The 25,293-nt window shown below is 57.1% G+C and overlaps 13 protein-coding genes across 13 annotated transcripts in view; 5 read left to right on the top strand and 8 right to left on the bottom strand.

Moving 5' to 3' along the window:
• Window positions 1-316: 316 nt before the first annotated feature.
• PUNSTDRAFT_61560 (WD40 repeat-like protein) lies at window positions 317-1,012 on the top strand (the record flags this gene model as incomplete). Its single annotated transcript, XM_007380140.1, has 1 exon — window positions 317-1,012. A coding segment is annotated over one exon (696 nt), but the record flags the coding sequence as incomplete, so codon positions are not given.
• Window positions 1,013-1,170: 158 nt separating this feature from the next.
• PUNSTDRAFT_124399 (uncharacterized protein) lies at window positions 1,171-3,079 on the bottom strand (the record flags this gene model as incomplete). Its single annotated transcript, XM_007380141.1, has 4 exons — window positions 1,171-2,409; window positions 2,470-2,683; window positions 2,741-2,928; window positions 2,992-3,079. The coding sequence occupies 4 exons, from the start codon at window positions 3,077-3,079 to the stop codon at window positions 1,307-1,309; spliced, it is 1,593 nt and encodes a 530-aa protein (XP_007380203.1). The 3' UTR covers window positions 1,171-1,306.
• Window positions 3,080-3,240: 161 nt separating this feature from the next.
• On the top strand, window positions 3,241-4,962 carry PUNSTDRAFT_97438 (uncharacterized protein; the record flags this gene model as incomplete). Its single annotated transcript, XM_007380142.1, has 3 exons — window positions 3,241-3,350; window positions 3,412-4,545; window positions 4,597-4,962. The coding sequence occupies exons 1-3, from the start codon at window positions 3,249-3,251 to the stop codon at window positions 4,960-4,962; spliced, it is 1,602 nt and encodes a 533-aa protein (XP_007380204.1). The 5' UTR covers window positions 3,241-3,248.
• A 241-nt stretch (window positions 4,963-5,203) lies between these two features.
• Window positions 5,204-6,062, bottom strand: PUNSTDRAFT_60081 (protein kinase activator; the record flags this gene model as incomplete). Its single annotated transcript, XM_007380143.1, has 3 exons — window positions 5,204-5,606; window positions 5,675-5,771; window positions 5,843-6,062. Coding segments are annotated over 3 exons (720 nt in total), but the record flags the coding sequence as incomplete, so codon positions are not given.
• A 906-nt stretch (window positions 6,063-6,968) lies between these two features.
• Window positions 6,969-8,287, bottom strand: PUNSTDRAFT_141290 (uncharacterized protein; the record flags this gene model as incomplete). The annotated part of the gene is made up of 3 exons (XM_007380144.1): window positions 8,096-8,287; window positions 7,968-8,037; window positions 6,969-7,904 (listed from the first exon to the last, which is right to left on the bottom strand). The coding sequence occupies exons 1-3, from the start codon at window positions 8,254-8,256 to the stop codon at window positions 6,969-6,971; spliced, it is 1,167 nt and encodes a 388-aa protein (XP_007380206.1). The 5' UTR covers window positions 8,257-8,287.
• Window positions 8,288-8,564: 277 nt separating this feature from the next.
• Window positions 8,565-9,169, bottom strand: PUNSTDRAFT_130898 (uncharacterized protein; the record flags this gene model as incomplete). The annotated part of the gene is made up of 3 exons (XM_007380145.1): window positions 8,565-8,633; window positions 8,687-8,854; window positions 8,912-9,169. The coding sequence occupies 3 exons, from the start codon at window positions 9,167-9,169 to the stop codon at window positions 8,565-8,567; spliced, it is 495 nt and encodes a 164-aa protein (XP_007380207.1).
• A 1,408-nt stretch (window positions 9,170-10,577) lies between these two features.
• Window positions 10,578-12,644, bottom strand: PUNSTDRAFT_97443 (uncharacterized protein). The gene is made up of 7 exons (XM_007380146.1): window positions 12,392-12,644; window positions 11,951-12,336; window positions 11,816-11,892; window positions 11,723-11,761; window positions 11,318-11,668; window positions 10,864-11,259; window positions 10,578-10,805 (listed from the first exon to the last, which is right to left on the bottom strand). Exons 1-7 carry the CDS (start codon window positions 12,484-12,486, stop codon window positions 10,761-10,763), a joined length of 1,389 nt encoding a protein of 462 aa, XP_007380208.1. The 5' UTR covers window positions 12,487-12,644; the 3' UTR covers window positions 10,578-10,760.
• Window positions 12,645-12,715: 71 nt separating this feature from the next.
• On the bottom strand, window positions 12,716-15,414 carry PUNSTDRAFT_97448 (mitochondrial Rho GTPase). Its single transcript, XM_007380147.1, has 13 exons — window positions 15,358-15,414; window positions 15,235-15,293; window positions 15,105-15,186; window positions 14,906-15,048; window positions 14,758-14,859; window positions 14,586-14,705; window positions 14,437-14,538; window positions 14,159-14,388; window positions 14,019-14,103; window positions 13,524-13,970; window positions 13,333-13,464; window positions 13,076-13,272; window positions 12,716-13,012 (listed from the first exon to the last, which is right to left on the bottom strand). Exons 1-13 carry the CDS (start codon window positions 15,392-15,394, stop codon window positions 12,808-12,810), a joined length of 1,941 nt encoding a protein of 646 aa, XP_007380209.1. The 5' UTR covers window positions 15,395-15,414; the 3' UTR covers window positions 12,716-12,807.
• A 545-nt stretch (window positions 15,415-15,959) lies between these two features.
• PUNSTDRAFT_130900 (uncharacterized protein) lies at window positions 15,960-17,513 on the top strand (the record flags this gene model as incomplete). Its single annotated transcript, XM_007380148.1, has 2 exons — window positions 15,960-16,187; window positions 16,239-17,513. The coding sequence occupies 2 exons, from the start codon at window positions 15,960-15,962 to the stop codon at window positions 17,511-17,513; spliced, it is 1,503 nt and encodes a 500-aa protein (XP_007380210.1).
• Window positions 17,514-17,939: 426 nt separating this feature from the next.
• PUNSTDRAFT_124404 (uncharacterized protein) lies at window positions 17,940-20,177 on the bottom strand (the record flags this gene model as incomplete). The annotated part of the gene is made up of 4 exons (XM_007380149.1): window positions 17,940-18,470; window positions 18,532-19,594; window positions 19,643-19,964; window positions 20,166-20,177. 4 exons carry the CDS (start codon window positions 20,175-20,177, stop codon window positions 18,050-18,052), a joined length of 1,818 nt encoding a protein of 605 aa, XP_007380211.1. The 3' UTR covers window positions 17,940-18,049.
• A 32-nt stretch (window positions 20,178-20,209) lies between these two features.
• On the top strand, window positions 20,210-21,232 carry PUNSTDRAFT_49934 (uncharacterized protein). The gene is made up of 3 exons (XM_007380150.1): window positions 20,210-20,481; window positions 20,545-20,718; window positions 20,795-21,232. The coding sequence occupies exons 1-3, from the start codon at window positions 20,415-20,417 to the stop codon at window positions 20,818-20,820; spliced, it is 267 nt and encodes an 88-aa protein (XP_007380212.1). The 5' UTR covers window positions 20,210-20,414; the 3' UTR covers window positions 20,821-21,232.
• Window positions 21,233-21,434: 202 nt separating this feature from the next.
• Window positions 21,435-21,780, top strand: PUNSTDRAFT_111067 (uncharacterized protein; the record flags this gene model as incomplete). Its single annotated transcript, XM_007380151.1, has 3 exons — window positions 21,435-21,561; window positions 21,654-21,695; window positions 21,755-21,780. 3 exons carry the CDS (start codon window positions 21,435-21,437, stop codon window positions 21,778-21,780), a joined length of 195 nt encoding a protein of 64 aa, XP_007380213.1.
• A 2,202-nt stretch (window positions 21,781-23,982) lies between these two features.
• Window positions 23,983-25,293, bottom strand: part of PUNSTDRAFT_124406 (Sec1-like protein) — a 3,523-nt gene continuing 2,212 nt past the window's right edge. Inside the window, exons 8-11 of the mRNA XM_007380152.1 lie at window positions 25,022-25,178; window positions 24,861-24,968; window positions 24,672-24,802; window positions 23,983-24,608 (exon numbers count right to left, since the gene is read on the bottom strand). Coding sequence (XP_007380214.1) covers window positions 24,161-24,608; window positions 24,672-24,802; window positions 24,861-24,968; window positions 25,022-25,178 — 844 coding nt within the window. The 3' untranslated portion in view covers window positions 23,983-24,160. The remainder of the gene's footprint in view (window positions 24,609-24,671; window positions 24,803-24,860; window positions 24,969-25,021; window positions 25,179-25,293) is intronic.

Consider the following 25,293-nt stretch of genomic DNA (forward strand, 5'->3'; position numbering starts at 1 on the left):
ACACAACGACGGTCATCGTTAACGACCGACTTTGCAAGGCCTTGTAGCAACGATTGAGCGGTTTGGGACAGATGCATTTGCTTCCTTCCCGCTCGATGGGCGAATCGTCGCAGGCTCGGGCGACAAAATACGAACCTGGGACCCGTATGCAGGCGCTGAAGCAACATGGACCAAGCATGATCAGCCGATCAAATGCATCTCGATCGCTCCGGAACCCGCTGCAAGTGCATGGGAAGTAGCGTCGTGCTCAGGGAAGACTATCGGATTGTGGGGAAAAACTCATCAGTTGAGGGCCGTGTCGAGATTTATCGAATCTGGGCATAAAGATGAGATCTGCGGTGTTGCGCTCTCACCCAATGGTCGACGTGTTGTGACTGCTTCGAGGGACAAGACATTAGAAGTATGGTTCTTCGACGGCGCATTCGAAGGACCTGAACAACAAGGGCCGCTTTGTCGTCCTCTCGTCCTCAGCGGGCACTCCAAAAGTGTCCGTTCTGTCGCATACTCCTCTCATCCGCGCCATATGATCGCTTCCGGGTCTGATGACTGCACCGTCCGCATATGGAATGTGGAATCAGGCGCAACCGTTCAGGAACTGACAGGTCACACAGCTCCGGTTCTAACAGTGGCATATTCACCCGACGGGGGACATGTTGTCTCGGGCTCCGCGGATGGCACGATCCGGATCTGGTACACAAGCAATGTGGCAACGCCGCTCATCCTGAAGGGTGGCTTCGGTTCGGTTCGCTCGGTAGCATACGCCAATCATCGCGACTACTTTGCCTCTGGCTCGAACGATGGCAAAGTTCGCGTGTGGAATGCGAGGACGGGAAGAACGATGCAGAAGTCCGTCTACCGGCACGACAATCACGTGACGTTTGTCGCATTCAAGTATCTCGGGGGCGACACGTACCTCGTCTCGGGTGGAGAAGATAAGGTCAATGTCTGGAGGTTGGGGATGGTTGACCACAAGAAGAGCCCTTTCTTGAGTGGGATAAAATCAGACGCCTAATTGAGTAGGTTTTGTTTTGTCAGAAGACGGTGTCGCAGGGAATGCTCACTCGAGTCGCAGCGGCTCCAGAGCAATCACGCTATGGGGTGGCGTCACGATATCATTCTGCAGAAACCAGCATCTCACTGCCATGGCAGTATTCAACGGTGTCATCCAGGCATGGGATCAGCCAACTAAGGCAAATCTGTGTATTCGATAGTGCCCAGAGCAATAGAGACGTATGCTACGAGAACATTGCGGCGAATCGAAGCAGAGAACACAATGAGACGAAGTTGGAAAAATAGAGCAGAATGTCTAAATCTCCTCCTGAGCATCCCTCACCCCCTCCCGTTCCAGGCCATAAACGAGGCCAAGCGCGACCCTTGCCGCTGCCCGCCTCCGCTCGTCCTCGTCGTCCATCATCCCGATCTCCTCCTTCATACCCTGCAGCGCGCTGAATACCCTGTTCAAATCGAACGCGCCCGCTTCCGAGCTCTCGCTCTCCGTCCTCTGTATCGACCCGTCCTCTCCGTCCTCCCCAAAGACGCCGCGGAAGATCTTGCGCTCGCGCGGCGAGCTCGGATCCGGCCGTGCGGGCGGCGTCCAGGTGGGGATCACGCTCGTCGAGAACGTCGTCGTCTTGCTCGGGGACTCGGCCGAGGGCACGTTCGCGGACGCGGACGTGCGCCGGGCGGACGGGGAGGAAGGTGCGAAGGGGTTGGCCGGGGGCGGCGTAGAGCCGGTGCCGAAGATCCTGCGGGAGGTCGCTTCGATCTCTGCGCGCGTCGGGAGGCCGTCCTCGTCCTCGTGGTCGTCGAAAGAGGTGTCGTGGATCTGGGTATACGAGAAGGAGGGCTCCTCGTCGTCCTCATCCTCCTCGGCATCCGAGTGGGCGAGAGAGGCGGACGCGGACGCGGACGAGCGGTTGGCGGCGGCGTCGAAATCGTAGTGGGAATCGAGCGAGAGCACGGACGCGGACGCGGCGAGGGAGCGTCCCGCGTCGTGCGAGGGGAACGCGAGCGCGGCGTCGAGCTGCTTTGGCGACGTCGTCAGCGAGCCTTGGGCGATCCCGGGCTGCGACGGCGCGCTGGCCATGAAGGCGCCAAAGTCATCGTCAAAGCCCGAGGGCGGCGCCGTGATGTCGACATGATGGGGCGTGACGCTCTCCGCCGTCGGCGTGTGGACGAGGTCTTCCTGCAACCATCTCTCGAGCTCTTCCATCTCGTGCCGCTGCGCATCCGTGGAGGTCGAGCCGAGGATGGCGCGGATGTCGTCGGCGGACGAGGAGGAGCGGCCCCAGGTGAAGAGGTCGTGCGCGCCGCGGCTCTTGCGGGCGAGCGTGGCGGGCGCTTGGACCATCGACGGCCACATGATGGTGCTCAGCGCATCTAGCACGCGGGGGAGCGACGGGATCGGTTCTGTGGTGTATGTGATTAGGCGTTGGTTGGATAGGAACAAGGAGGGCATGGGATGCATACCCGTGTCGTCGTACGCGTCCGCGTCTGGATCTGAGCCGCCCGATCCCGTCGCGTCGACGTACTCGAATCCGTGCGACGAGCAAAAGTCGTCCGCGCCCTCGTGCGTCTCATCGCCGCTCGCGTGAGCGAGGCGCACGGCGAGCTGCACTTCGGGATCGCACCCGACGGCGGCGGTCACCTGCCCGGAGAGCAGCTTCACGTCGTCCCTGTAGTTCTGCCAAGACCATCGGGCGTAAGCATCGCTCCGTGCGAGGGTGCAGAAAGCGCTCACATCCGGTCCGTTCCACACGTACACGAACGCGGGGACGCCCTGCACGTCCGCGGGCGTCCAGTCGTCAAAACTCTTGAGGCGGAAAGCAACCTGGGCGGTGTAGTACTTGTTCTGTATCGTCCATGGGATGTGCGTCTCCTGTCCGGGCGGAAGGGGGTCGTCCTCGGGGTTAGCGAGCGCGCGTAGACCTGGGTCGGCGAGTTCGTCTGTGACACATCACGGCGACGAGTGGGGTTGCGCCGAGCACATACGTTGGACGAGCTCGCGCGCGGTGGCGACCGACCGGGCGACGACGCAGATGGTGCAGCCGCCGTCTGATTCCACGTCTGACTCGGACATGACCGCCACTAGAAAGATCAATCGATCACAGTCAGCGCGAATTTGATCGCGCTTATCCATTATTTGACCGTGGGAATCCGTGGGTAACTGATTCATGCTCGCTGCCGCCGCCGTTTTGACCACGACGACTACTTAAGGCCCCAGCCCTGTGCGGGCACCGTAAACCACCATGGCCCCCCTTCCTGGCGACGTGTTGATGCTGATCATGTACCATCTAGAATTGACCGACCTGCTCGTGCTATCGCTGACCTGCCACTATCTGCACGACCTCGTTAGTCTGGGGCATATGGACCTTCGATAGCCTTGTCGTCGCGACTAACTATCGTCCCCAGGTCGCTTCGTCCGGATGGGCCCAATATGCTCGGACCCACCAGCGCTACGCACCAAGCCTCTCACCCTTGCGCGAATCCTGGTCCAAAGACCCTCTCGCCCAGCTCTGCTTCCACGCCGAGACCGACCGCGCATGGGCGAAGGCAGCCTGCGTCGCGCGCCCGCTCATGCAGCCCTGGCACGGCAAGCTCCAGCCACTCATGGCGATCTCACCCTCGCGCCTCGTCGTCGCCGCAGGCAGCGACGTCTACGCGTACGCGTTCGAGGGCCCCGGCGCCCGCGTGCGCTTCGATTGCCTGTACCACCTTCGCGAGCCGGACACGCCCAGGCGGGACGTCACCGGCCTTGCGTTTGTATCAGATTCAGATTGTGGCGACGAGAGCGTGCTCTGCGTCGGCTTCGAGGATGGCGTGCTCGAGCTCGTGACGCTCCCATCACCCCCCGAGTACGAAAAAGAGCTCGGCGTCCCGGCGGATTGTCGCACCCCGCTCGACGTCTTCGCCGGCGACCTGATCGAGAGCCTGTGCTCGTGCTCGTCGGACATCTTGTCGCTCTCTCTGTCCGGCCAGGGCACGTTCATATCTCTGGCCTCCTCTCTGCCCTCATCCGCCTCGTCCTCATGCTCAGATTCCTCCGACTCGATCCCGCTCCCATCCTTCCCGTACACGACGATCGACCTCCCGGGGCGCGGCTGGTCCTCGCACCTCAACATGTCCGCATCGACCCCGTACGCCGCCTTCGGCACCTCCTCCCCAACCCCGCTCGTCCTGCACGCCCTCCTCCCGGACACCGGCTTCTCGCGCGAGCCGCTCGCCATACTCGGCGCCGGGACCAAAGTCACCTCGCAGCAGAGCGCCGTGTACGGCATCGCGCGCGCTCCCTCGCACTTCCCATGGGGCGGGCCAGACCCGATCGTCGTCTCGGGCTGGTACGACGGCGTCGTGCGCGTGCACGACCTCCGCGCCTCCTCGCGCTCGGACCACGCGGGGCTGACGCCGGTGATGAAGCTCTACGACCCGTGGTCGACCGAGCCGATCTACAGCGTCGCCGCCGGGGGAGGCTCCGGGTCGCACATCGCCGCCGGCTCCGCCCGGCACTCCGTCGTCTCCTTCTGGGACGTGCGCGCCTCCCCGACCGTCCCGCTCCCTCCCTCGTCCTCCTCGGCCACCCCGAACGGATCGCGCAAGCACGGCTTCAGCATCCACGGCCCGGGCAACGACCCCTCGCCCGTCTACAGCCTCGTCCTAGAAAGCTCTCGCCTGTTCGGCGCGACGCAGAGCCGGGCGTTCGTGTACGACTTTGGACCGGACGTGTCCACGTCCACGTACCCGCCCCTCCCGACCGACACCGACTTCGTCCTGCCGGACGTCCCGGCCCCGAACAACAACAACAACAATAATAATGGAGGTCGGAGGAATCGCACTCGGCGGACGCAGCTGAACGAGGGGCTGAAGCGGCCCAAGGACTGGAACGGGATAGGGTACTACGTGACGAAGTACAGCCATAACCGCGGCGTCGCCAGCAAGGCGTCCCCGTCCGGCTCGTGGAGATAGTAAGACTCGCTGCGACCGGTGTGGCCGCTCGTGTTCGCCAGTAATGTACTATTGGTCATGTTATAATCAATCTACCGATCGATTGGATGTGAGACACGGACACCTCGGGCGAAAACGATATTCGAAAATCCTTGCAATGCGATAATATGATACAAACACGAAAAAAAAAATTGTTAACCAAGCTTTCCCTCATCTGCGTTTTATACCCCTCACTGTGACCATCTCGCGACACGGACTAGAATCACCCCTCCAAGATGCCCATATCCTTCCACCTCTCCCACAACGCGCCGATACCGATCGTGCCCGTCTTGAAATCTCCCTTGAGGTCCTTCACGTCCACGAGATCGTACTCGCGCCCGAACGCCAAGAAATGGGCGAAGAGCGAGTTGAAGTGGGGCTCGGAGCGGAGGTGGAGGATCTCGCGGTAGTGGGCGTGGTAGATGTGGGCGAAGACGCGGAGGAGCTGGCGGTACACGTGCTTGACCGTCTGCGCAAAGTTGGGCGGGAAGGGCGCGCCGGACTTGACGGGGAAGACGTTCGGGTCGTCGAGCAGGTTCTGGACCCAGGTCATCACGTAGTCGATGTAGGTCGGCGCGGGGAGCTGCACGGGTCGTCGGTCGGCGTTGATCCAGGTGTAGTTCATGCTGGGTGGAAGGACGCGCGCGCGTCAGCTAGGTGCATGGCTCAGGATTGGGGGTGATGGCGCGCGTACTTTCCGGGTCCTGCGGACATGGTGGAACACGATTGCAGCGTGCAGCATTCCGAGATGACGCCGTAGAACATGTTGATGTTCTGGTAAAAGTCGAACACTGCGGACAGACATGGCGCGATGTTCAGCACATCCTCCGCACTCATCCGGGCAGGGCAAAAAACAACGCACCGTTGACGGCGACCCATTCCGCGGTGTCGACGTACTTGGGCAGCATCACGATCGTCTTGAAGTTGCCTTTCACGAGCGCGGCTTCAACGAACGGGCTGCAGAGGTAGAGCGGCTTGTTGTTACTGCCCGGGGCAGCGCCCGGTCCTGGCGACGGCGGCTGCGGCGCGATCTGGTCGACGGGCGAGAACGTCGCGGACGTCGGCGTCGGCGAGCGGCGCGGGGCAGCTCCGCGTCCCCGTGGGTTGCGTCTGTTCGCGATCGGGAAGAGGATCGCGTGTCAGATCGCGGAACGCGGGGACACTCGAGTCTCGAGGGGGGCGTACGGACCCGAACAGGAAGTTGGCCATGGCTGGGTTGCTACGCGGTCGTCGCTGCCGCTACGAGGAGGACGCGTTGGTTCGGAGGGGCGCGGTGGTGTCGAGGAGGGAGAAGAGGAGGAATATGTACAAACGCCGGAGCGTCGTCGGTTGCAGGTTGCGACCCGCTTGCGCGCTCAGAACTGCAGAACATTCGGAAGATTGATCTTACGTCCACTGCCACCAGGCATACCTCCGGCCTGATCATCTCACAACTTGGCTTGATTGCCACTCAGATTGAACTCAGATACGCACGTATGAACGTCGTACGCAACGTTGTGATCGGGAAACAGTACATATGCCAATGCACTCACACCATAGCAACATCCGCTCTCGACTGATAGGCTTGTCCACGGAGCTATCAGATTTGGACGACGATGCGATTTATCATGGCGGTAACATGCTATAGGAAGTACATAACACGAGTCGCACGAACCAACACAGTGGGATCAGCAGCATTGTTGAAACCATACAGTCCGCACCTCGCCAGAGTGCGTTGTTCAGTTACCGAGCGAACGTGGCGTATACGTACACCTTTCGCGACTGCATGCAAGCTCGCAGGCGCGGTAAGGTACCCTATGGCCGGACCAATCTAGCTTCGGTGTCGGTAGGGGCTTCGAGAGCTGGATAATACATGTGGTCCAGCCGATATGGCCGCGCAGGAGGAGGCAGGGTTGTGTGCGGCGGCGCGATGTGTTGGTGACGTGCCTTGCCGTATGCGTTGTATTGGGCATACGACCGTACGGAGCAAGTCTGGAGCTCAACGTAGCTCATTCAACCTTCCGTTTCTTTTTTGGCTTTGGTGCTGCGCGGTTTTCCTCCTCCGTGGCCTTTCTTGCAGCAGCCTTGACTTCCTTCCTTGCTGCACGTTCTGCTCGTCGTCTGTTCTTCTCCGCGCGCTTCGCCTCGAACTGATCCTCTTTTTCGTCGTCATCCGTCTCCACCCTTCCCTTCTCTGATGGTTTCTCCTCTTTCTCCTTCTCCGTCCGTTCATCCGTCGCCGTCTTTCCTGCATCATTTCGTTTGCGTCTTTTCGCCGCCTTCGCCCTCGTAACCTGGTTTTCCCTTGCTCCGATTCTACTCCCTGCGGTGGTAGGGATCGACTGTGTGGTGGTATCCTCTGTTTCAGCGTCGTCGTGCGCGCTAGCGCGCGCCTTCGCCTCCTTCTTCCTCCGTTTCTCTTCCTTCCGCCTTGCCTTCTCGTCCTTCTTCTGATCCTTTCCCAACGGTTTCTCCTCTCGTCTCCATTCTCTCCCCTCCGACGATTCCACCACCTCATTCGATCCGCTAACATTTCCACTCCCGTCTTCACCGCCTCTCTTCCGCTTCTTCCGCTTCGCCTCGTCAGGCCCCTGCTCCTTCGCCACAGGCTCCTTCGCGTGTCCTATGACCGTCGTGCTGTGATCCATCTCCACATCCATCGCGATCGGCTTCTCCTGCTCGACTTGCATCGTCGGTTCCATCGCGGTCTCCGGCCCCAACACCGGCCCGCGGAAAAATCTCGAGTAGAGTCCCCTCTTGGCAGCCTCGCGCTTGGCGGTCGCCATGAGGCTCATCCGGGGTGTATCGGGATGCGCATCTGGAGTCGATGTGCCAGAGGTGGCGAGGGAGGCGGAAGCCGGCGTGCCCGATACTGGACGTCGGTTTGAAAGGATGCCGGTGCTCGTTCGCGTAAACTCGAGTGGTGTAGATTGTCCTGCTTTATACTAGCATCCGGTAGTGGAGAGATGAGCAAATAGGAAGACTTTTGCGCCTCGTTAAGGGCTCACGGAGTCATCTGCATCCTCATCCGAGTCGTCCACCTTCAAGGTTATGGCAGACGCCGCAGCCGCAAACAAACTATGCGAATTGGCATCCATCACTGCAATCTCATCGAATGTACTGATCGCAGACTCACTGGTCCCAGAACGGGAAGGCCTCGTCCCTGTCCTTGCCCACACCACCAAGGTTTTTCTTCTGCGTGACGGCGATGGGTCGACTTATTGCTCCTTCCCGTAGAGCTGTGCCTTTTCCCTTCCAGCCTTGCGCAACCAGGTACTCATGTCCGTCTAGAGGCATTGCAGGATAGCGAAAACACGAGGACCACAATCTGAGTGGAAGCCAAGACCGAAGAGGTGGCTGAAGCGGAAAACACGATATCAAATTCGCGATCGCATGCCACGTGTGAATTTGATTATCCTCTACACCGAGCAGTCACAAAACCCAGTAAAACGATTAAGTATGTACCTATGTAAATATAAGATTCCAAGAGTGTAGAGATGACAGCGCCTCAATGAAATGAAAATAATTGTCCGGAGGCGTGCACATGGATGCGTAACTCTTCCAAGCCCGAGTGCGACTATCCGGGTAGGAGGGGAACAAACTCCTTATGCGGGGGCGACGCACTTCTCCTGGGTGGGACAGTTCGTCTGGTGGGTGTTCTGAAGGACACCATCCTACAGGAGAAGCGTGAGCTAATGCGAGTGAATTGCGGAGAGCATGAACTTACGAAGTCCCAGGTGCAAGCACCGCCGGCGTAAGCGCACTGGTAGCCGGTGAACTCGTTGATCAGGACACCGGTGTCACCATTGTTGTCGATCGGGCATGCGCAGCCGGAGTCGGGGCAGACGGCGACGGAGGGACAGTTCGTCTGATGGATATTCTGCAGAACACCGTCCTGATTTTTCGACGTCGTCAGCCTCAATCGCGTCTCAGGTCGGCTTTGAACGCTCACCTTGTCGCCCCAGGTGCAAGCACCACCAGGGTAGGCGCATTGGTAGCCAGGGAAATAGTTGATGAGCACGCCGGTGTCGTAGTTGTTGTCGATGGGGCAGGCGCAGGGCTGGCTGTTGGCGGGCGGACCGCATGCAACGGCGACCTGTTGCGTGGCTTGGCGCCGGTGCAGGCTGGAGAACGGAGAGGCAGGGGTGCTCGCGGCGTTCGCAACCGCGGCGGTCAAAACCAGAGTGAGGGTGGTGAGGATCATGGCCATTGCTGTCAATTAGATAGGGTGGGGAGTAATCGGTCTTTGCTGAGAGTAAGAGAGAGTGGTAGCTAGCGAATGCGGGAGCTGTTTGCTTTGCTGGAGATCTTTGGTCCTTGAGGGTCTCGTTATATACCATCTGGTTGATAGAGACTGCTGCACTCCGACGATCTCGAAGTCAAAGGGCCGTACCATGAGGACTTAATGCAGCATCCAGCGTACCTGTCCATCATCGAGTGTACCTCGCGCTCGCTGTCAAAGGCCGACTGCGTTGGAGGTCCGATCTCGCAGGAGGACCAGTACAAACGTACATTTTTGACGAGGGCGGTCCAGGCAGGGCATAGCTCTTACGGGAGAGAGCTGTGTCCGACGGCAGTCGTGGGCATGACGAGCGGGCATGCGGCGATGGGAGATGCAGTTATGAACACACCGTGTCGGCTCTGAGCCAAACGACGATGATCGGTGCGATTGTGATCGGGGCTCTCCGGATAGTACGACCCTACGCGATAACGAAGCCAGAGCGCCAACTCCCGGCGTAAAAGAGAGGGCCGCGCGTGCCTGAGGGCGATGAACATATGGGTGTACACCCGCCTTTTCACCATCCGTGTCAGATGTGGACCTATTTCGGATCGACCAAGTCACGGAATTGGCTATTTTCCGCGCCCCTAGTCCACTAGCATGCAAGGTGCGATTAGAGGCGTGCAGGATTGGAAATGGCATTTGCCATTATAGTGTCTGGTGCCATTCGTTCACAAGAACCTCGAGGTGTGGAAAATGGGTCGGGTTTCGCAGGGCCAAGCCATCATATAGAGGGCCGCGACGTAGGGCATTTCATCCAGGGCGAAACATATCACTCCGTGGTATTGCCAATAGAGCACAGTCACGAAGCAAGCAGCCATAGAGCTTCAGATTGACAGTGCCGCGATGTTTGTCGGAAGTTACAGGACTTGATCGTTTTGACGAGGTCTCTCGTACCTGGTGAGGGATGATGGAGGTCGGGAACAAGTACGGTACGTGGTTTTCCTCGTGCGTACTGCTTGATGATCAGTGTCAGAAATCAAGGGATTCAGAAGTAACGTCACCGAGAATCAGTGACGACTAAGATAGAACACAACAGCCCCTGACACTGGACAGCAACCTGAGAATGTCGGTCCGGACATCAGAGGTTCAGATCTAGACCACCACGACTTGCTGACGATGGGAAAGTGATGCTTCATGATGATTACTGAATGCGAGCATTCACCATGCTGTTTGCTGGCTTCAAGAGCGTTGTCGCGACGATGTGTTAAGTCATATTCCTATATTGTATACGAGACACGCAAATTGTTGATCGTTAAGTAATGGACTCATTCGATAGGACGATGAACGATCTTGATGGTCCGGTTGTCGCGCGTACCGTTTATTTGCAGCTTTTTAGGGGGTACATTGGAAAAGCTAGACCACAACATTGCGTTGGATGACGCCGTACATCTGAGATGTTGCTGTTGTCGATTGGGGCGTTCAATGCGACTTTTTAACGTAAACTATTCCTAAGCCAACAAATATGTATTGGGATCCAGTTCATGATCGAATGCCAAACAAAATGAATATGGGTTAATCTTCACCGAATACTCCTCCATGCACTCTGGACCGCGATTCTCCGCGCCTGCGGGTTTGAACACGTCAGACATTCGAGATAGCCTTGCCACAAGTAGTACACTAACCTGATCCAACGTAATGGAATCCTCGCGCAGCTCGACTTTCTGCCGTCCGTCGTCATCATCGTCTTCGTCATCATCATCGTCCATCATGGAACTGAATCCTGCCCCTGACGTGTTCCGGGGCGCTCCGAAAGCGGCCTTGCCACCGGCCAATGAGAAAGGCGTGCTAGCTACAGCGGTGCCGAAGACGCTGGCAGCTTTCGGCACGCCGAAAGCAGCGAAATCCGATACAACCTTTCGAGGAGGTGAAGAAGGCGGCGAAGACGGTGTTGGACCCACTGTCGCCTTCTTGGGGGAGACAGGAGTTCGTGCCGGTATTGTTGGCGCATATGAGTAATATGAACGCGATGACGATTGTCGTGCCTGCAAGTACTTGTCCGTAAACCTCGTCCCAGGTACCTGTCGGAGGCAAGGAAGGTTCATGAGCCTGGAGAGCGGTGGAATACGCGATACATACCTTCCGGAGTAAGGGCCTTGCATCCGCCAACGAAGGCGCCTGCATGAACACATTGACATTGTGTTTCGCTTCCTCCGACTCTTTGTAGATGCTCTCAATGACCACTTTCTTCGTGCTTTCGTTCCGGAGGAGAAGCTTTTCGTGGAGTTCACGAGCGACGTCGTCGACGCTTTCGTTATTCCCCAATATTCGGTCAGCCACGGCCTGCCCGACCTCCCGAACCAATCGTTCCATGTCTAAGTTCTCGAGAACACTGCCGACGATGGCATGAGCCAGAAGGTCAGCCGTGGTTAACGGGAGCATGAGCCCCGAAGTGATGTTGACGATTGCTTGGAAGAAGTCCGTTGCATACTACGTAACGTGATCAGCAATGGTACGACACAGATAACAACAAGCCAAGCTCACAGAGTATCCACTAAGTGCGGGTTCACATGCTACAAAGAACTGTGATCCGGTCAGAGATCAGCACGGTGACTCACTTATTAGGGGCAGACTTACCAACGTAATTCCCAGGTTGGCCATCCTTCGTGCCAGTTGCAGGGGATCGTTACCATCGGGTGAGCCGTTCTCAAAGCCTGCAAGTTTGGAAACCTTTGAGCGATGCAAGAGCAACATGACATTGCAAAGTCTCACCATCCCCATACTCTCCGATCCCATGCGGTGGCGCGTCTGCTATGAGCACGATCATCTTGCTCGCATGTTCCCTCCAGTCCATGTTCAGCGTCTCGGCCATTGCCGCAGTGACAGCTTCTGGCCCATCGCCACCTCCGCTGGCATATAACGAAGACAAGTCCTTGTGGACCTTGCTAATGTCGGACGAGAAGCCGAAGTTCTTGGTGACGTAGGTATGATCTTGCGGTGGGTGGTCCCGGTACGCGACGAGGCCCACCCTCAGATCTTCTCGCGACTGCAGTCTTCCGGATTCAAAGATGTGTGCGCAGATCTCCTCGATATTCTTCGTCGCGGATGAGATATAGCTCCCCTGGCTTCCAGTGCAGTCTTGGATGAAGACAAGATCCCTGCGAACATCTGCTCAGCGCAACGTCACCCATAACTGAAACACGGTGTGCGTACAACATCTTCCGTCCATCGTAAGGCACCTGAGGAGCCTGTGGTTGGGGAACGGTCTGGAAAACCGGGGCACCGCCCGCGTCCATCTCTTGATCCATTGCTATTGTCTTGTAGTTACTGCCTTCAGGAAGCGAATGTGATATACAAGAAACTTGGACAGCAGCCTTGGTAGCACTTATGTACTTAGTGAGATGGTCGTAGTCCAAGTTCAAGGCGCTATTGCATTACGAGTCGAGGCTAACGGTGAGGTTGACGCGCTGCGTGCACGTGTGCGTTTCGGATCTAATCTGACTCGCACCGCCGTCATCACGCTTTCGTATTTCTGCCCGATCCGCTAATGATGGCAGAGGTGTGGCGATCAGGCATCACAGCGAGGGCCGACGCGAGGCCCAATATGCAACCAACGGTCGTAGGATGTGCTATAACTCTCGCCTCCCCATGAACAATCCAAGCCACCTCACCCCCCATCCATCCAACAACCCCCCTGGGCGCATCAGAAACGCCCGATACGTGTAGATCAGCCCCGCGGACAGACCGCCCACTAGGAGTGAAACGTGCATGTATGTACGTAGCCGCAGCGCAGAAGACCGGGCACGGTCCCGCCCACCAGGAATTGCCGAGTTCCTGCGAGCAGAAGCACGAATCAGGATCGATGACCGCTTGACCCCCCCAAAAAAGTGGACGTACGGCTTCATGGCGATGCCGCACATGACATGGAAGACATCCGCAAGCTGGCCCGTCTTCACGCTTACGGCAACCGGAACCTGCAAGCCCAGCCTTCGACAATAGACGTCGGGTTGCACCTCATGCCTTTGCTGCGCGAGGTCCAGATCTGACTTGGTGGCGACGAATAAAGTGGGTATAGAATCTAAGCTGTACTGTTGCTGATTCAACATGTCCGGTCAGCGTCAAGGACTATCTTGTGAAACGTAGAAATTACAGACCCGTAAATTACTGATGTAGGAGAAGGAATTGGTGTCACTTGAGTCGTATACATATACGATGAGGTCCGCAAGGTCGGTTTTCTTCGAGTTACGAAGGGTCTCTGGCTCATATCTCGATCCAAACTCTTGAAGCTAGGAAGGGGAGATGCTGAGCACGCGAAAGTCACGTATGAACAAATGCATGCACATACCACGAGGTATTTTTCCGAACCATCGATGTCGACGGAATTCACGACACTGATGACCTGATTGGTAGGTTTGTAGGCCTGTTGGAAGGGCTTCCCTGCGAAAGCCCTGAGGAGGCTCGTCTTCCCAGAGCCAGCGGCGCCACAGACGTAGCACAAGAAGACATTCCTCGTTGACTTCCCCTTCTTTCGGTCTACCTTCCGAGGTCGGGTGATCTGCAACGCGCTAGTCTGTGACTCGCCGGGGTATCCAAGATAGGCCAGATATGCAAGGGTCGTTTTGTGGTCCAACAGCGTAGTCATACTCCATTGGGCTAGCCATCCCTGCAAGGTAACAGCGCCGGAGTCGTCGACCGAGGTGTTGTCTGGGAACTTCTGCTTTGCCCAAGGATTACCAGGAGAGGTGCTAAAGAGATCGTCCAATTCAGCAGCCTTGAGAGCGCCATCTTGATCCTACAAGTATATTAGCTATGTCCGAACACGATTGTGATCATATCCTACCTTGTCGAAGACCTCGAATATGTCCGTGAAGAACTGGTATCCTGCTTGGCTGAGCTCGACGGAGCAGTCATGAGGCACATCGAACCTGTTCTAGGATCAGCAAATGCACGTACCGATACCATCAGCACGCAAGAGCTTACCGCGGAAACAGGAAAGCTTCCGTCAACCGTAAATCTTCGGCGTATCCAAATGTCCGCAGCACAGTCCACGTTGTTTCCAACCGACCCCTCTGAATGAAAGTTGTATGCAGGAAGAGGAACCCTTCCTCCGTAAGGCCGTCATCTCGCACGCCGTCCACGGAGTAATCCCGGACCAAGGACTTGATGCCTTCGAGTTCTTGTTGCTGCAGCGGTGCATCGAAGCATTTCCGCTGATGCTGTGTCAGAGAGGAAGCAAGCACTAGGAAAACGAGACACACCTGAAACTCGTTGAGCTCTGACGCATCGAGTATGCCGTCCTTGTTAGTGTCACAGAGCTTGAAGATCCGCCTCAAGGCATCTGCACACGCCGGTTTTAAGACCTGCTAGCCATCAGTACAGCAATTACGGTGCATAAATGCTCCCTCACATGGTCTCTTGAGTCATAGAGCGGCGCGGTAGGGTGCAAAACGGCCTTCTGCGCGAAATAGAAGACTTCAGAAACGTTGAGGGTAAGCTTTGCCGAACATTCGATGCACGTCTCGACTTCCTAGGGAACTGTATTTCATATTTGCGATGCCTCGAGACGATCCGTGCCCTACCTTGAACTCGTTCATGATAGGAAGAATTTCCTCCTCCAACGCTTCATTCGTAACTTCCCCTCCTCGTAGGTCAATTTTATTGCCAACAAGAATGACTGGTACCTGACGGAGGTAAGTAGCTGCATATAGGAGTCTGATGTCTGCGTACATTTACGCCCAGTTGTCGGAAGTACGGCAGCCAATAGGTTGGTATTCGGTCAAAGGAATGTGGGTTGTCGATGGAATAAACCACGCATATTACATGCGCTTTGCGAATCTCGGTTTCAAGGTGTGTTCGGTCCTCGGGGGCAGCTACCAGACGATAGGTCAGTATGGACCAAAGTGCACCAGCGGTTGGTAGAACGTACATCCCGAATCCACTATGTATGTCGTAACATTCTCCGGGGTGACCTCTGGTGGTATGGTTACCTCGGGTACAACGTGTTGAACCTGATGTGATAGTCAGTCGTTGAGTCGGAAAGTAGCCAGATTTACTACATGTGGTATGAAAGACTCTTTGATAAGAGACGTGACGATGGTGCTCTTGCCGACACCGTCTGTGCAACCCGACCTCAGCGACCGAGTGGAGGGAACGCGAAACGCGCACGATTACCCGCTCACCATCGCCTACCAGTAATATTCGGACATCCCTCCGCATGAGTGTGCTATGCCCTGAGCCTACAAAGCAAGTCGTGGGGCGGGTTTGGACCAGCAGTCGGGAACGTAGCAGAATGAATTGCGCAACGCTCGGCGTTGCCCACTGCGCGTCGCGTCGGCTACCACGGCGTTCCTTCCGCCGTCACAGCATCCAGACGCATATTGGGACCGCGCCGGAAATATACCTACCTACCTACCCAGCCTTTGCATTCATGCTTTACTCGATTCTCTCGTTATTCGTGCCATGGCTGGCGCAGCCGATATAGGCAACGAATTCAGAAGGTGCCTACCGCAGGGTGCTTCATCGTATTCGTATTCGTTCTGCCCCTCCACTGGCGTTACGTGGTGAAGCAGCCAGACACCTACGAACCATCGGTCCTGGATGCACCCATAGATCACTACTTTCGCAATGCTTATGGTTTCTGCGAACCTGCGCCAATGGTACGCCTATGTTCCGATCAACGTGGAAATGCTGGAGACCTCCGCAGGCGTACGCAGCTGTTTGATCCACCCGCGGGCAACTGTTGATGTTGAGGTTCTCCTACCTCTACCTGCCAACCACAGGAATGCATCGAGCGCTTCTCGTACACGAGATACTAGAGCAAATCTTTGACTTCGTAGCTCATGACAAGGATATCTGGCACCACCATGGTCACGAGGACCTTCTCCACCTTGCCCTTACTTGCAAAGCGTGGTCGGATATCGCGCTGAGCGCGCTATGGGCGAAGATAATCAACTTCAACATTCTTCTGCACAAGTTGCCCGAACTTCGTGCGTCAATCGGTGGCGAATGGGTGCGTGGATTGAGGCGGCCGGTAGCATCGTACGCTGAAGAATACGAACAGGTCGTCTCGCACGAGTTATCGGATCTCGACATTGGCGACTTTCTTCGATGCTCCCGCAAGATGAAAGAATTGGACTTAAGGCGCGCAGTTTACCGGTCTATGTCCGTGATGTCCGACTCCGTTTTCACCGCTCTCGATACCCTCAAACAACGAATCGACTTGTTTCCCCGCCTAACTTCGCTTTGTTTCGATCCATATACTCTTTCTGCCCATCACGCCACCCTCTTCACATCTGCGCGTCTCACGAATCTCGAAATCGAAGTTGCCCCGAATTTTCAGGAAATCAATACAATTAAGGCCGCGTTGCAATCGTTCATCCGCCTCCTGGTTGACCATTCACTTCCTCGGCTCGCCAGCATTCGTGTATCTGGTGACATCTTCGATCCGCCTACGCTGGTCCTCCTTTCCCAAATCCATTCATTGCGCCGTGTATGCATGCGAGTGGGTGTTCCCCACCAAAAAGATCGCGCCTTCTTGGACGCTCTTTATTATATCTGGCGTGTTCAAGGAATTACAGAACTCCGTTTACAACTCGGTAACGAGGGATGTTACCGGGAACGTGGTGGCCCACCTCCTCCTCCTCCACCGCTGCCGCCTGGCAGGAGGATAATCAAGGGCTCCTTCGACCCTCTATTCGCGAACGAGCATATACTCGTCGCCGACCAAACATACGAAGGACTTTCTTCTGTATTGCACACTCTCATGTCATATGCTCCTCGATGCCGGCGTTTGCAATTGACTGTCAGACAAGACATATCCTCGATACATTGGACCGAGCTCATCCGAGCCGTCTTCAAGCGCCCTACGTCATCCCTTCAGAATATCTCAGTTCACTTTCGTGGGCACACACTACTGCCGGCGACTGCCATGCTGGATATGCCTCGGTACGAGAACCTGCAGGTTCTTGTTATGAGGGCTCCCCTCGACTGGACGGACGACGTGATCGAGCACGTTGCTCGCTCCTGTCCCGCGTTGATATCTGTCTGGTTCTTCCTCGATGCGTTCTTCGAAGACGGCCCGCACCTCTCGTCTGCTGCCCTCGTTTACTTGGCAGTGCACTGCAAGCAGCTGAAGCGCCTCGGAATCCGGCTGAACCCAATGGAGGGGCTCTCACGGGGCTGGCTTATTGCCCCAACCGCGTTCGACGGCCAAGAGAACCTGCTCAAGCTGGAGATACAGTTTTGGCCGTATCTCAACGAGCCGCACGAATCGTTCGCCCGTCTTCTCAGATGGCTTTTCCCCCGCCTAGAAGACTGGTCTGGAATCATATGGTGAAGGAGTGATTCTGATCTAACACGGACCGTATCTGACGTTCTGCTTGTACATATGAGTAATCCCAGAGAATTCACTTCAGTGCATTGCTGGGCGGGGTCAATGAGAGCTGTGGTCGCTTGCCTTCTCTTCGAATCTCGACGTGTATAGTCATGAGTCATGGGCTGATCGTATGGTTAAAAGTTCATAAACACTAGGGATTCCGCAATCCGCACGCTGCACAAGGAAGACGATATAGTCACGAACTGGGACTGCAGGTCGTATTGAGACTTTCGTGGGTGGTTCCACTTGCATGTCGATTTACTGTAGTGATTCGTGTTCGGAGAAGAATGCATTCCGGATGGAACACCGTACAAGGGGCGACGAGATGTTACAGGTCCTAGCAGCAGCAACGGATGAAAGGTAGCCCACTGGTCAAACGGCGGCTCAGGAGACCAGAGCCACGTGAGATTATGTACCGTTCACACCGGTGGATTATGACAGCTGCATAAGAACTATAACGTAGGAAACAAGTAAAGAGTGCAGCAAGAATCTGCGATCTACACCCTGCACGTCAACTCGCCGCCCACCATCGCAATAGTCGCACCCAAGCACCACCCCAGCTCGGTCCCGGCGATCTGCTTGCCAATCGTCACCGTCCTCTCCGCATCGAACTCGTAACCGAGCCTCAGCAAGGCGTGCATGAAGGTTAGATCCAGACAGTACTCCGGCCGGCCCTCCAGCTCGTCCATCGCGTTCTTGTCGTTGCCCCAGCGCTTGACCCACGACTCGCGGCCGAGACACACGTCGGTGGCGAGATCGGCGATGGAGGAGACGGTGACCGGCGTGGAGCTCTTGGAGAGCAACGGGTCGAGGCGGTCGAAAAAGTAGGAGAGGAGGAGGACCTTGCCCGAGGGGAAAGTCTCCATGAGCGACGGCTGGTAAACGCCGTCGAAGGAGCAAGGCTTCACTTCGCACACACTGTAGGTGATGATAAGCAACATTGTGCGGGCCCCGCAACTATGCAGAGATTAGCACTTACGCATCCTTCGCCATGACGAGCTCGACGACGCGGTTGCACGCCTCGAAGCTGCCGATGTCCTCACCGACCATGGTGACATTCCGGGCCGTCTTCGAGCGCTCATCCTCAACTTCAACCACGCGTTCCGTTCCGCGCGCCAGGCACGGATTCGCAACCGTCGTCCCCGGCTTGCGGAAACTCGCGACAAAGTCCACGAGGCGGTGGACACTCTTCCGGGCGCGCATGAGGCCGTAGCCAAGGTAGGAATGCTGGTACAGCACGCGCTTCTTGCCGCCGAACTCGAGGTCGTACTTGTGCTCGCCCTCTTCAAGGCCTGAGTCGGGCTTGGAGCTGTCGAACGTGGGCTCGAACACAATCTGGGTCGAGGCGCCGCCGAGGTCGAGCACGGCGTAAGACGGCGTGCCGGCGGGAGTATCGGCGCGGATGGTGCGGAGGAGGTAGTTTGCGGTGATCCAGGCGTAGACGCCCTCGTCCTTGCCATCCATGATGAGGACTCCCTGCCCGTCCGCGTCGTGCAGCTTGAAGGGGTACTTGGTGTGCAGATGCGCGCGGACGGCATCGAGGATCGCGGCGCTCTCGGATGTGCCGAGAAGGCGCAGGCCGGCGGTGGCCTTGACAGCGACGGGCGTGCAGGCGCGGAGCGAGGCGGGGACGACGCGGACGGCTTCGTCGAGGAGCACGTCGAGCGACTCGGCGGCTTTGCCCGGCGATCCCGCGTACGAGGACAAACCGGGCTGGGTCATCTTGAACACCTCGTACTCGTACTCGGGCGACGCGCCGCAGTTGTTGAATTTGTAAATATGGATGCGCGAGCCGGTCGAGCCGGCGTCGATCATGAGCGCGAACTGGACGAGCGGCTTGCCGCCGAACGCGGTCGTGCAGCGCACGGTCTTGGTCAAGTCTGGGTCATCGGCCATTGAGGTGGGTAGAGGGCGCTCAGAACCTTGGCTCGAGGGAAGGTGGATGTCGACGGGCTCGGGCCGAACGGCGTCGGTTGTTTTGGGCTGGGAGGGAGGAAGGGTCACTTCCAGATCATCATCATACGTTTCAGGCATGTCCCATGCTAAAGCGTGTTGAGATAAAGCGATATTGCGATGCCAGAAGCACGTACATGGGAGGTTGCTCTTCAGCAGGTCACTTCTCCTTGGGCCAAAGACGTATACGAGCCCGATGATGACGACCGCGCCGATCGCGAACTTCTTCCACGCAAACCTGCGGGCCCCATTCCTGCTGGGGCCCTTGCCCGCCTCGAGGCGTTCGTAGTTGGCGCTGCGGGGACTGAACATCTTGCTGATGCCGGTGCGGGTGCTGGCGGTGGCGGTGAGGGTGCTGGGCTTGCGAGCGTGAGGGATGCGCTCCGGCGGGGTGGCAGACGAGCGTGCGGCGCCGTCCAGAATGAAGAAAGGGAGGTGATTGTCGAGGCCGGCGACCGCCTCGAGAACAGAGATGCAGAGGATGGAGAACGGGCGGGGAGGAGTATGGCCGTGGAGTGGCTGTGCTCAAGGCACCAACACACGCTGATATCCGACCTCTGCACATTCCAAGCCCCACGGGGGTCCTGACACGCTCATGTCGCGATCTTGCGAGCTCTCTTGGCAAAGGCTTGCCAATCCGCGATCCGTTCCATCTCTCACTTTGACCTCCATGTTCCCCTCGAACGCCCCTCCCTGCTTGCAACCTCCTGGTTCTCCGTTGCCCCCCTGCGCTGGCAAAGAAACCCGCCCGCAGGCCATGATTTAATCCGGTACCTATTTATAGGTAGGTGCGAGGCCGGACGTCATGAGAGCCCGAGGCGGCCCCATGCCGCAAGACTGCATATAAACTGGGGAGGGGGGCACAAAATAACACAAACCCTGGATCGAACCATCTTACGACCTACCGTCATGCAGCCGCCCGCCCCAGCCCACACCAAGACGACCAGTGCCCAGCCGCAGGCTGCAATGCAGATGTGTACGTCTCGCGGATATGGCAACGGCTACGATGTGCCCAAGCTCATCGTTGGTTCCTTACTAGCTGTCATGAATCCTGCTCCAGCTGCAAGCAAGCAGCAGGCGCATGAACACCACCGCAAGTCGATGCGCCTGCGTGGAGGCGGCGCCGGCAAGGACTGCTTCCTCGGCGCGATCGCGTGCTGCCTTTGCATCGACGGCTGCGAAGATTGCTGCGAGTGCATCGCCGACATCGTCTGTGCGTGCCCGTTTCCTACTTTGCACACCGCAGTCAATGATCGAGGGTTACAATGATACTGACGAACGTTCTTCAGGCTGCCCGTGCGAGATGTGCTGCTGAACACAACAAGACATGGAGACGGTCTCGCCGACCAAAGTACGGGTCTCCGATGGACCGCGCTGATCGTACGACTATTGAACCTGCACCGGACTTGTACGCTGTGGCGATAATATATCATGTTCGAACTCACTGCATCGCGCACGGCGCGGAGCATCAACCGAGCGTGTTCGTCCGCAGGACCAGTCTCTGCGGCCTCCGACTTGTCGTGTTCGCTTACTCTCTTGAACTTCACCCTTTCTCACTGGACGCCCTGTCTCCAGGATACACCGCCCCAGACCAGCATCGCTCGCGCGGGAACTGCCCACCCGTATTCGGTCATCTATTTTTAGCCTTGCGCTCCGGCCTCACCTCCGTATAAAATCCCTTATCCTCCGCCGCAGTTCCGACCTCATACCCATATTCTCCCTCCGACCGTCAACTTCAATCGTCCATCTTTCGCCCTCAACGACCACGAACACACGACACGCAATGGAAGCTCCTGCCGCCGCTCACACCAAGACCCCGACGAAGGCGCAGCCTCAGGCCGCGATGCAGATGTGTGAGTAGTACCGTAAACATCGTTCCTGATGGATATCATGAGCCTGATTGGGGGGTTCGTCGCAAATGTAGCGGTGATGAGCCCTGCTCCCGCCAGCGGAAAGCAGCACGAGCACGAGCACGGCCGCAAGAGCATGCGCCTTCGTGGAGGAGGCGCGGGCAAGGACTGTTTCCTCGGCATCGTCGGCTGCATCCTGTGCTGCGGTGCGTGCCTCACTCCATCTCTCCTGCGTTTCGGCCACGAAAACGCGACGCGGGCCGGGCTGTTCGCTGACCATTCATACCTCCGTGCGTAGATTGCCTCGAGGACTGCTGCGAATGCTGCGCGGACATCATATGTGCGTGCTCCAGTGACGCTTCGGGTCGGTCTTCAGCAGCTGATATTACGTGATCACAGGCTGCCCGTGCGAGATGTGCTGCTAAATGCTCACAGGCCGCTCCTGAAGAACGGTCCGAGGACCGCTGCATTGCGGATGCTCTGAACTGAGGTACCCATTTCATCGTCGGGACTTCATGCGTCGCTTGTGTGTAATCCACATTGGCTACATATCATTGGGTGTTTGTCTGTAAGCGCGCTTGAGCAACACCTCAGGTTAGATTGGAATGAGTTGGGTTTTCCGCGCCAAAAGCTGAACTGAATCGATCCGCCCTCAATTCGGACGCTTGGCGGGGCCCAGCTCATCCCAATCCGACCCAAAATGCCGACTGGGACTAAGGCCGTTGATTTCTAGTGATCGGGGGTAAACCCTTCTCCACAGTATAACACCAACATATATCGATCATCGTACAGAGCGAATCAGTCGATGTGGTCCCAGCACTGCATTCGATAGTCGGAAATGTCGCATTCGTCTATGCGAGGCCCCGCGACCGATGCAACTGGCATTGACACTCGAGAGCCCGAGGATGACGGCAGAGGGAAAGTTGATGTTCCAGGCGAGAACGCCTGCGCGATGGATGCTATCGGCAGTGACAGTGGAGAGCCCGAGAGCGGCGAAGGAGGGAACATCAATGTTCGAGGGGAGGGCGTCCGTGGGCTTGATCCTTGCCTGCGCCACGAGTCTGCCAGGAGAGACGGCACATGCTCGCAAGGAGCGATCGGCGCCACTGTCGGCAACGGCAAAGAAAGTTGGGCACGCGAGGGCGAAGACAAAGGGGATCTTGACGACGAAGGCGAAGGAGTGCATGGTCTTCGCCCGCGTCTGCGCCCACGACGGGGAGACGCCTTCGGGGGCAGCAATCATCTTCGCAGAGCTTTCCCGGTGGCTCTGATTTGCAGCACGATGAGAACGATGGGGACGACCTGTCAGTTACATGTTAGTACGTTACATGACGGTACTGATTTTGGAGCCCACCTGACCGAATCCCCAAATGTCGCTTTCCTCTTGTACGTGGTTGGATATCGGTAGAAATTCAGTGTTGATGATGAAGAGAAGGCAGCAGACGACGCAGGTGATGGGCTTGATCGTCTTCTTCCGGTCCCAGCAGATGCGAGGAACCCTTACGCACAGGACGCGTCGCCATGTCAAGCACAAGAAGCGCGGCTCGCGAGCGGTCCGTGACCTACGAAAGCTGAAACAGTCGTCGATCCTCCGATTCACGGCTCCAAGAAGGAGCAGGGCGATGAATACCTGCAGGATCACCCGCCCCATGCCCAGCGCGGGCCACGGCGCAAATGCGACGATGACGACAGACTGGTCGCATGCCGTGGACGAGTGCCCAAAGGCTGCCGAGTGATGGACGATGAAAAGAGTTAGGGAAGCAACGATGATGAGCTGCAAGAGGGCGACAGCCGCAATGTAGGGCTCAGCAGGTGAATATCCTGGATATCTGCGCAAGAAGCGACCCCGTCTGGTCCGGTATATTGTCACGATATGTATGTGGAACTCGCTGGCGGCGGACTCTATAGCAAAGGTAGAGAATATCAGCAGATAGCACACGACAACGCCGCTGGGGAATGTGCGCGTTAGGCCCTCGGAAGTCATGGGCACTAGCACACCCACTCGTAGAAGCTCAATTGGGAGCCTTCGCGGAACCCAAGGCCGATAGTGGCGGCGCAGTACGCTAAATTGGTGACTGCCAGCGTTAGGATGCAATCACCTACATCCTCTCCTGAACCGGCAGTCAAAGCGTTGATCACTGCGATGGCGTAACAAGACATCAGTGACCGGAAGCACAAGCAACCTTACACAAGTCTTCAATCCCTGGACATACCGAGAAGCACCGTCTGGACATAGAACGAAATCCGGACTCCAATGCCACTGATGTCCGAGTTGGGCACGAAGCCGTGCAAACAAGCGCTAGCGGAGTTATGGCACCGCCACTGAAGGGTCAGTCCAGCGCAGGAGGTGCACAAGACGACAGAGAGGGTAAGGGTGCTCTGTAGGAACCCTCTGCAGATAAAGAGGTACTGAGCGTCTACGGCTTGAACAGCCTGGTTATCATTAGTTCGCTGACAGATCAGCGGGAAACCTCCGTCATGCAAGCCAAGACCCGACTGCCCGCAAGTGGTCCACTCTTGCGTGAACAAGTTTCCAGGGTGGGAGGAACGATCATTCGCGAGTGTGCCGACGGTTCAATCCAGCCTACGTCGACGGCTGTGCTTGCGCATCGCACCGGTTTTTCAGCGCGAGGATCAAAATCAGGTGTCATCGAAGCCGAATTGGTGGCACATGCCAAGCGAATTATATTCGTCACATAGAGTACATTCTACGTGCAGTACGGTTCAGCTCAGGCGCTAGTGGACAGCAAAAAAGGGGCTCACCAGAAAAGGTATAGATCTTGGCGGGAGCCGCAACGACCATCTCTACCGCAGCCCCGACCCGATCTGATCCACCCCTTGCTTCACCTTGCCGAAAAGATTCTTCATCCCGTCCCTGATACCGTCCGCATTGACGCCTCTATCTTCTCCGCTGGTCCTGTATACGCCGCTCCCCGCCGCCCCGCCTAGACTGACGTTGACCCCGCCTAAATTGATGTTCAACGCGGGGAGGCTCGTCGCGCCGGTGCTCGATTCCGGAGGAGGGTCGTACACCGAGGTGGGGAAGCGCGTCGCCGATGCGCGCATCATCTCTAGGTAGGACGAGGAGTTGTGCACGCATGTGCCGCCGAGCAGGACGCGCGCGCCCGCATTTGCGGCTCCCCCGGGCGCGTTAGGGTTTGAGCCAATCGCGAACTCTTGGTTCAGGAGCGCAACGGCGCGTGCTTCTTCGTAGGTCGTTCCGCCGATTACGAACACGATCACGTCTTGCGGTCTGCCGTACAAACTTGTCAGAACCGCTGGCCTTTCATCAGAAACGAACTGAAATGGATGGTACCTTTGTAACCCTGCGTTCGGTCCCGCGCCATCCAAGAACGGGTATGTAGCTTCGCGCAATCGTGCCTTGAATAGGTTCTCGAGCGTCTGCGACAGCTGTGGTGTATGTTGCATGTACACGTTTTCGACGCCCTGGGACGAAGATGCGGGATATCAAATGCAATTCAACGTCGACAAAATCAGCACCTACCTTGATGCCTTTGAGAACCGAACGACCTTTCGCAAGTAGTGATTCGTTCAAGAAGAGGTCATCTTGCCGTTGATCCGATCCGGACGTGTTTAAGATAACGTACACCAGCTATCGCAGTCAAGTTAGACATCGAATGTGCACAAAAAATAGCCTGTGCTTACCCGCGCATCTTCCGGCTTAACCCCATTTGCAAGCATCGAGTTGATGAGCGACGCAATATTCGCCGCTTGTGTCTTCTGATACCGTAGGGCGTACAGGATAACCAATCGGAGCTTGTTGTGTGAGGGTACAGCCGGGTCTGAAATGACAGCTTGGACGCTCTAAACAATCAGCACGAATACTTGCACACCGCACACAGCTAGAATCACCTTCAAGTCGGCGCCAGATCCCGTCGCAAGTCCCTGTTCCACCTCACCGACCTCAAGCAGCTTGT

Source organism: Punctularia strigosozonata, assembly GCF_000264995.1.
Source record: "Punctularia strigosozonata HHB-11173 SS5 unplaced genomic scaffold PUNSTscaffold_2, whole genome shotgun sequence".
In the NCBI taxonomy this organism is placed as follows: Eukaryota; Fungi; Basidiomycota; class Agaricomycetes; order Corticiales; family Punctulariaceae; genus Punctularia; species Punctularia strigosozonata.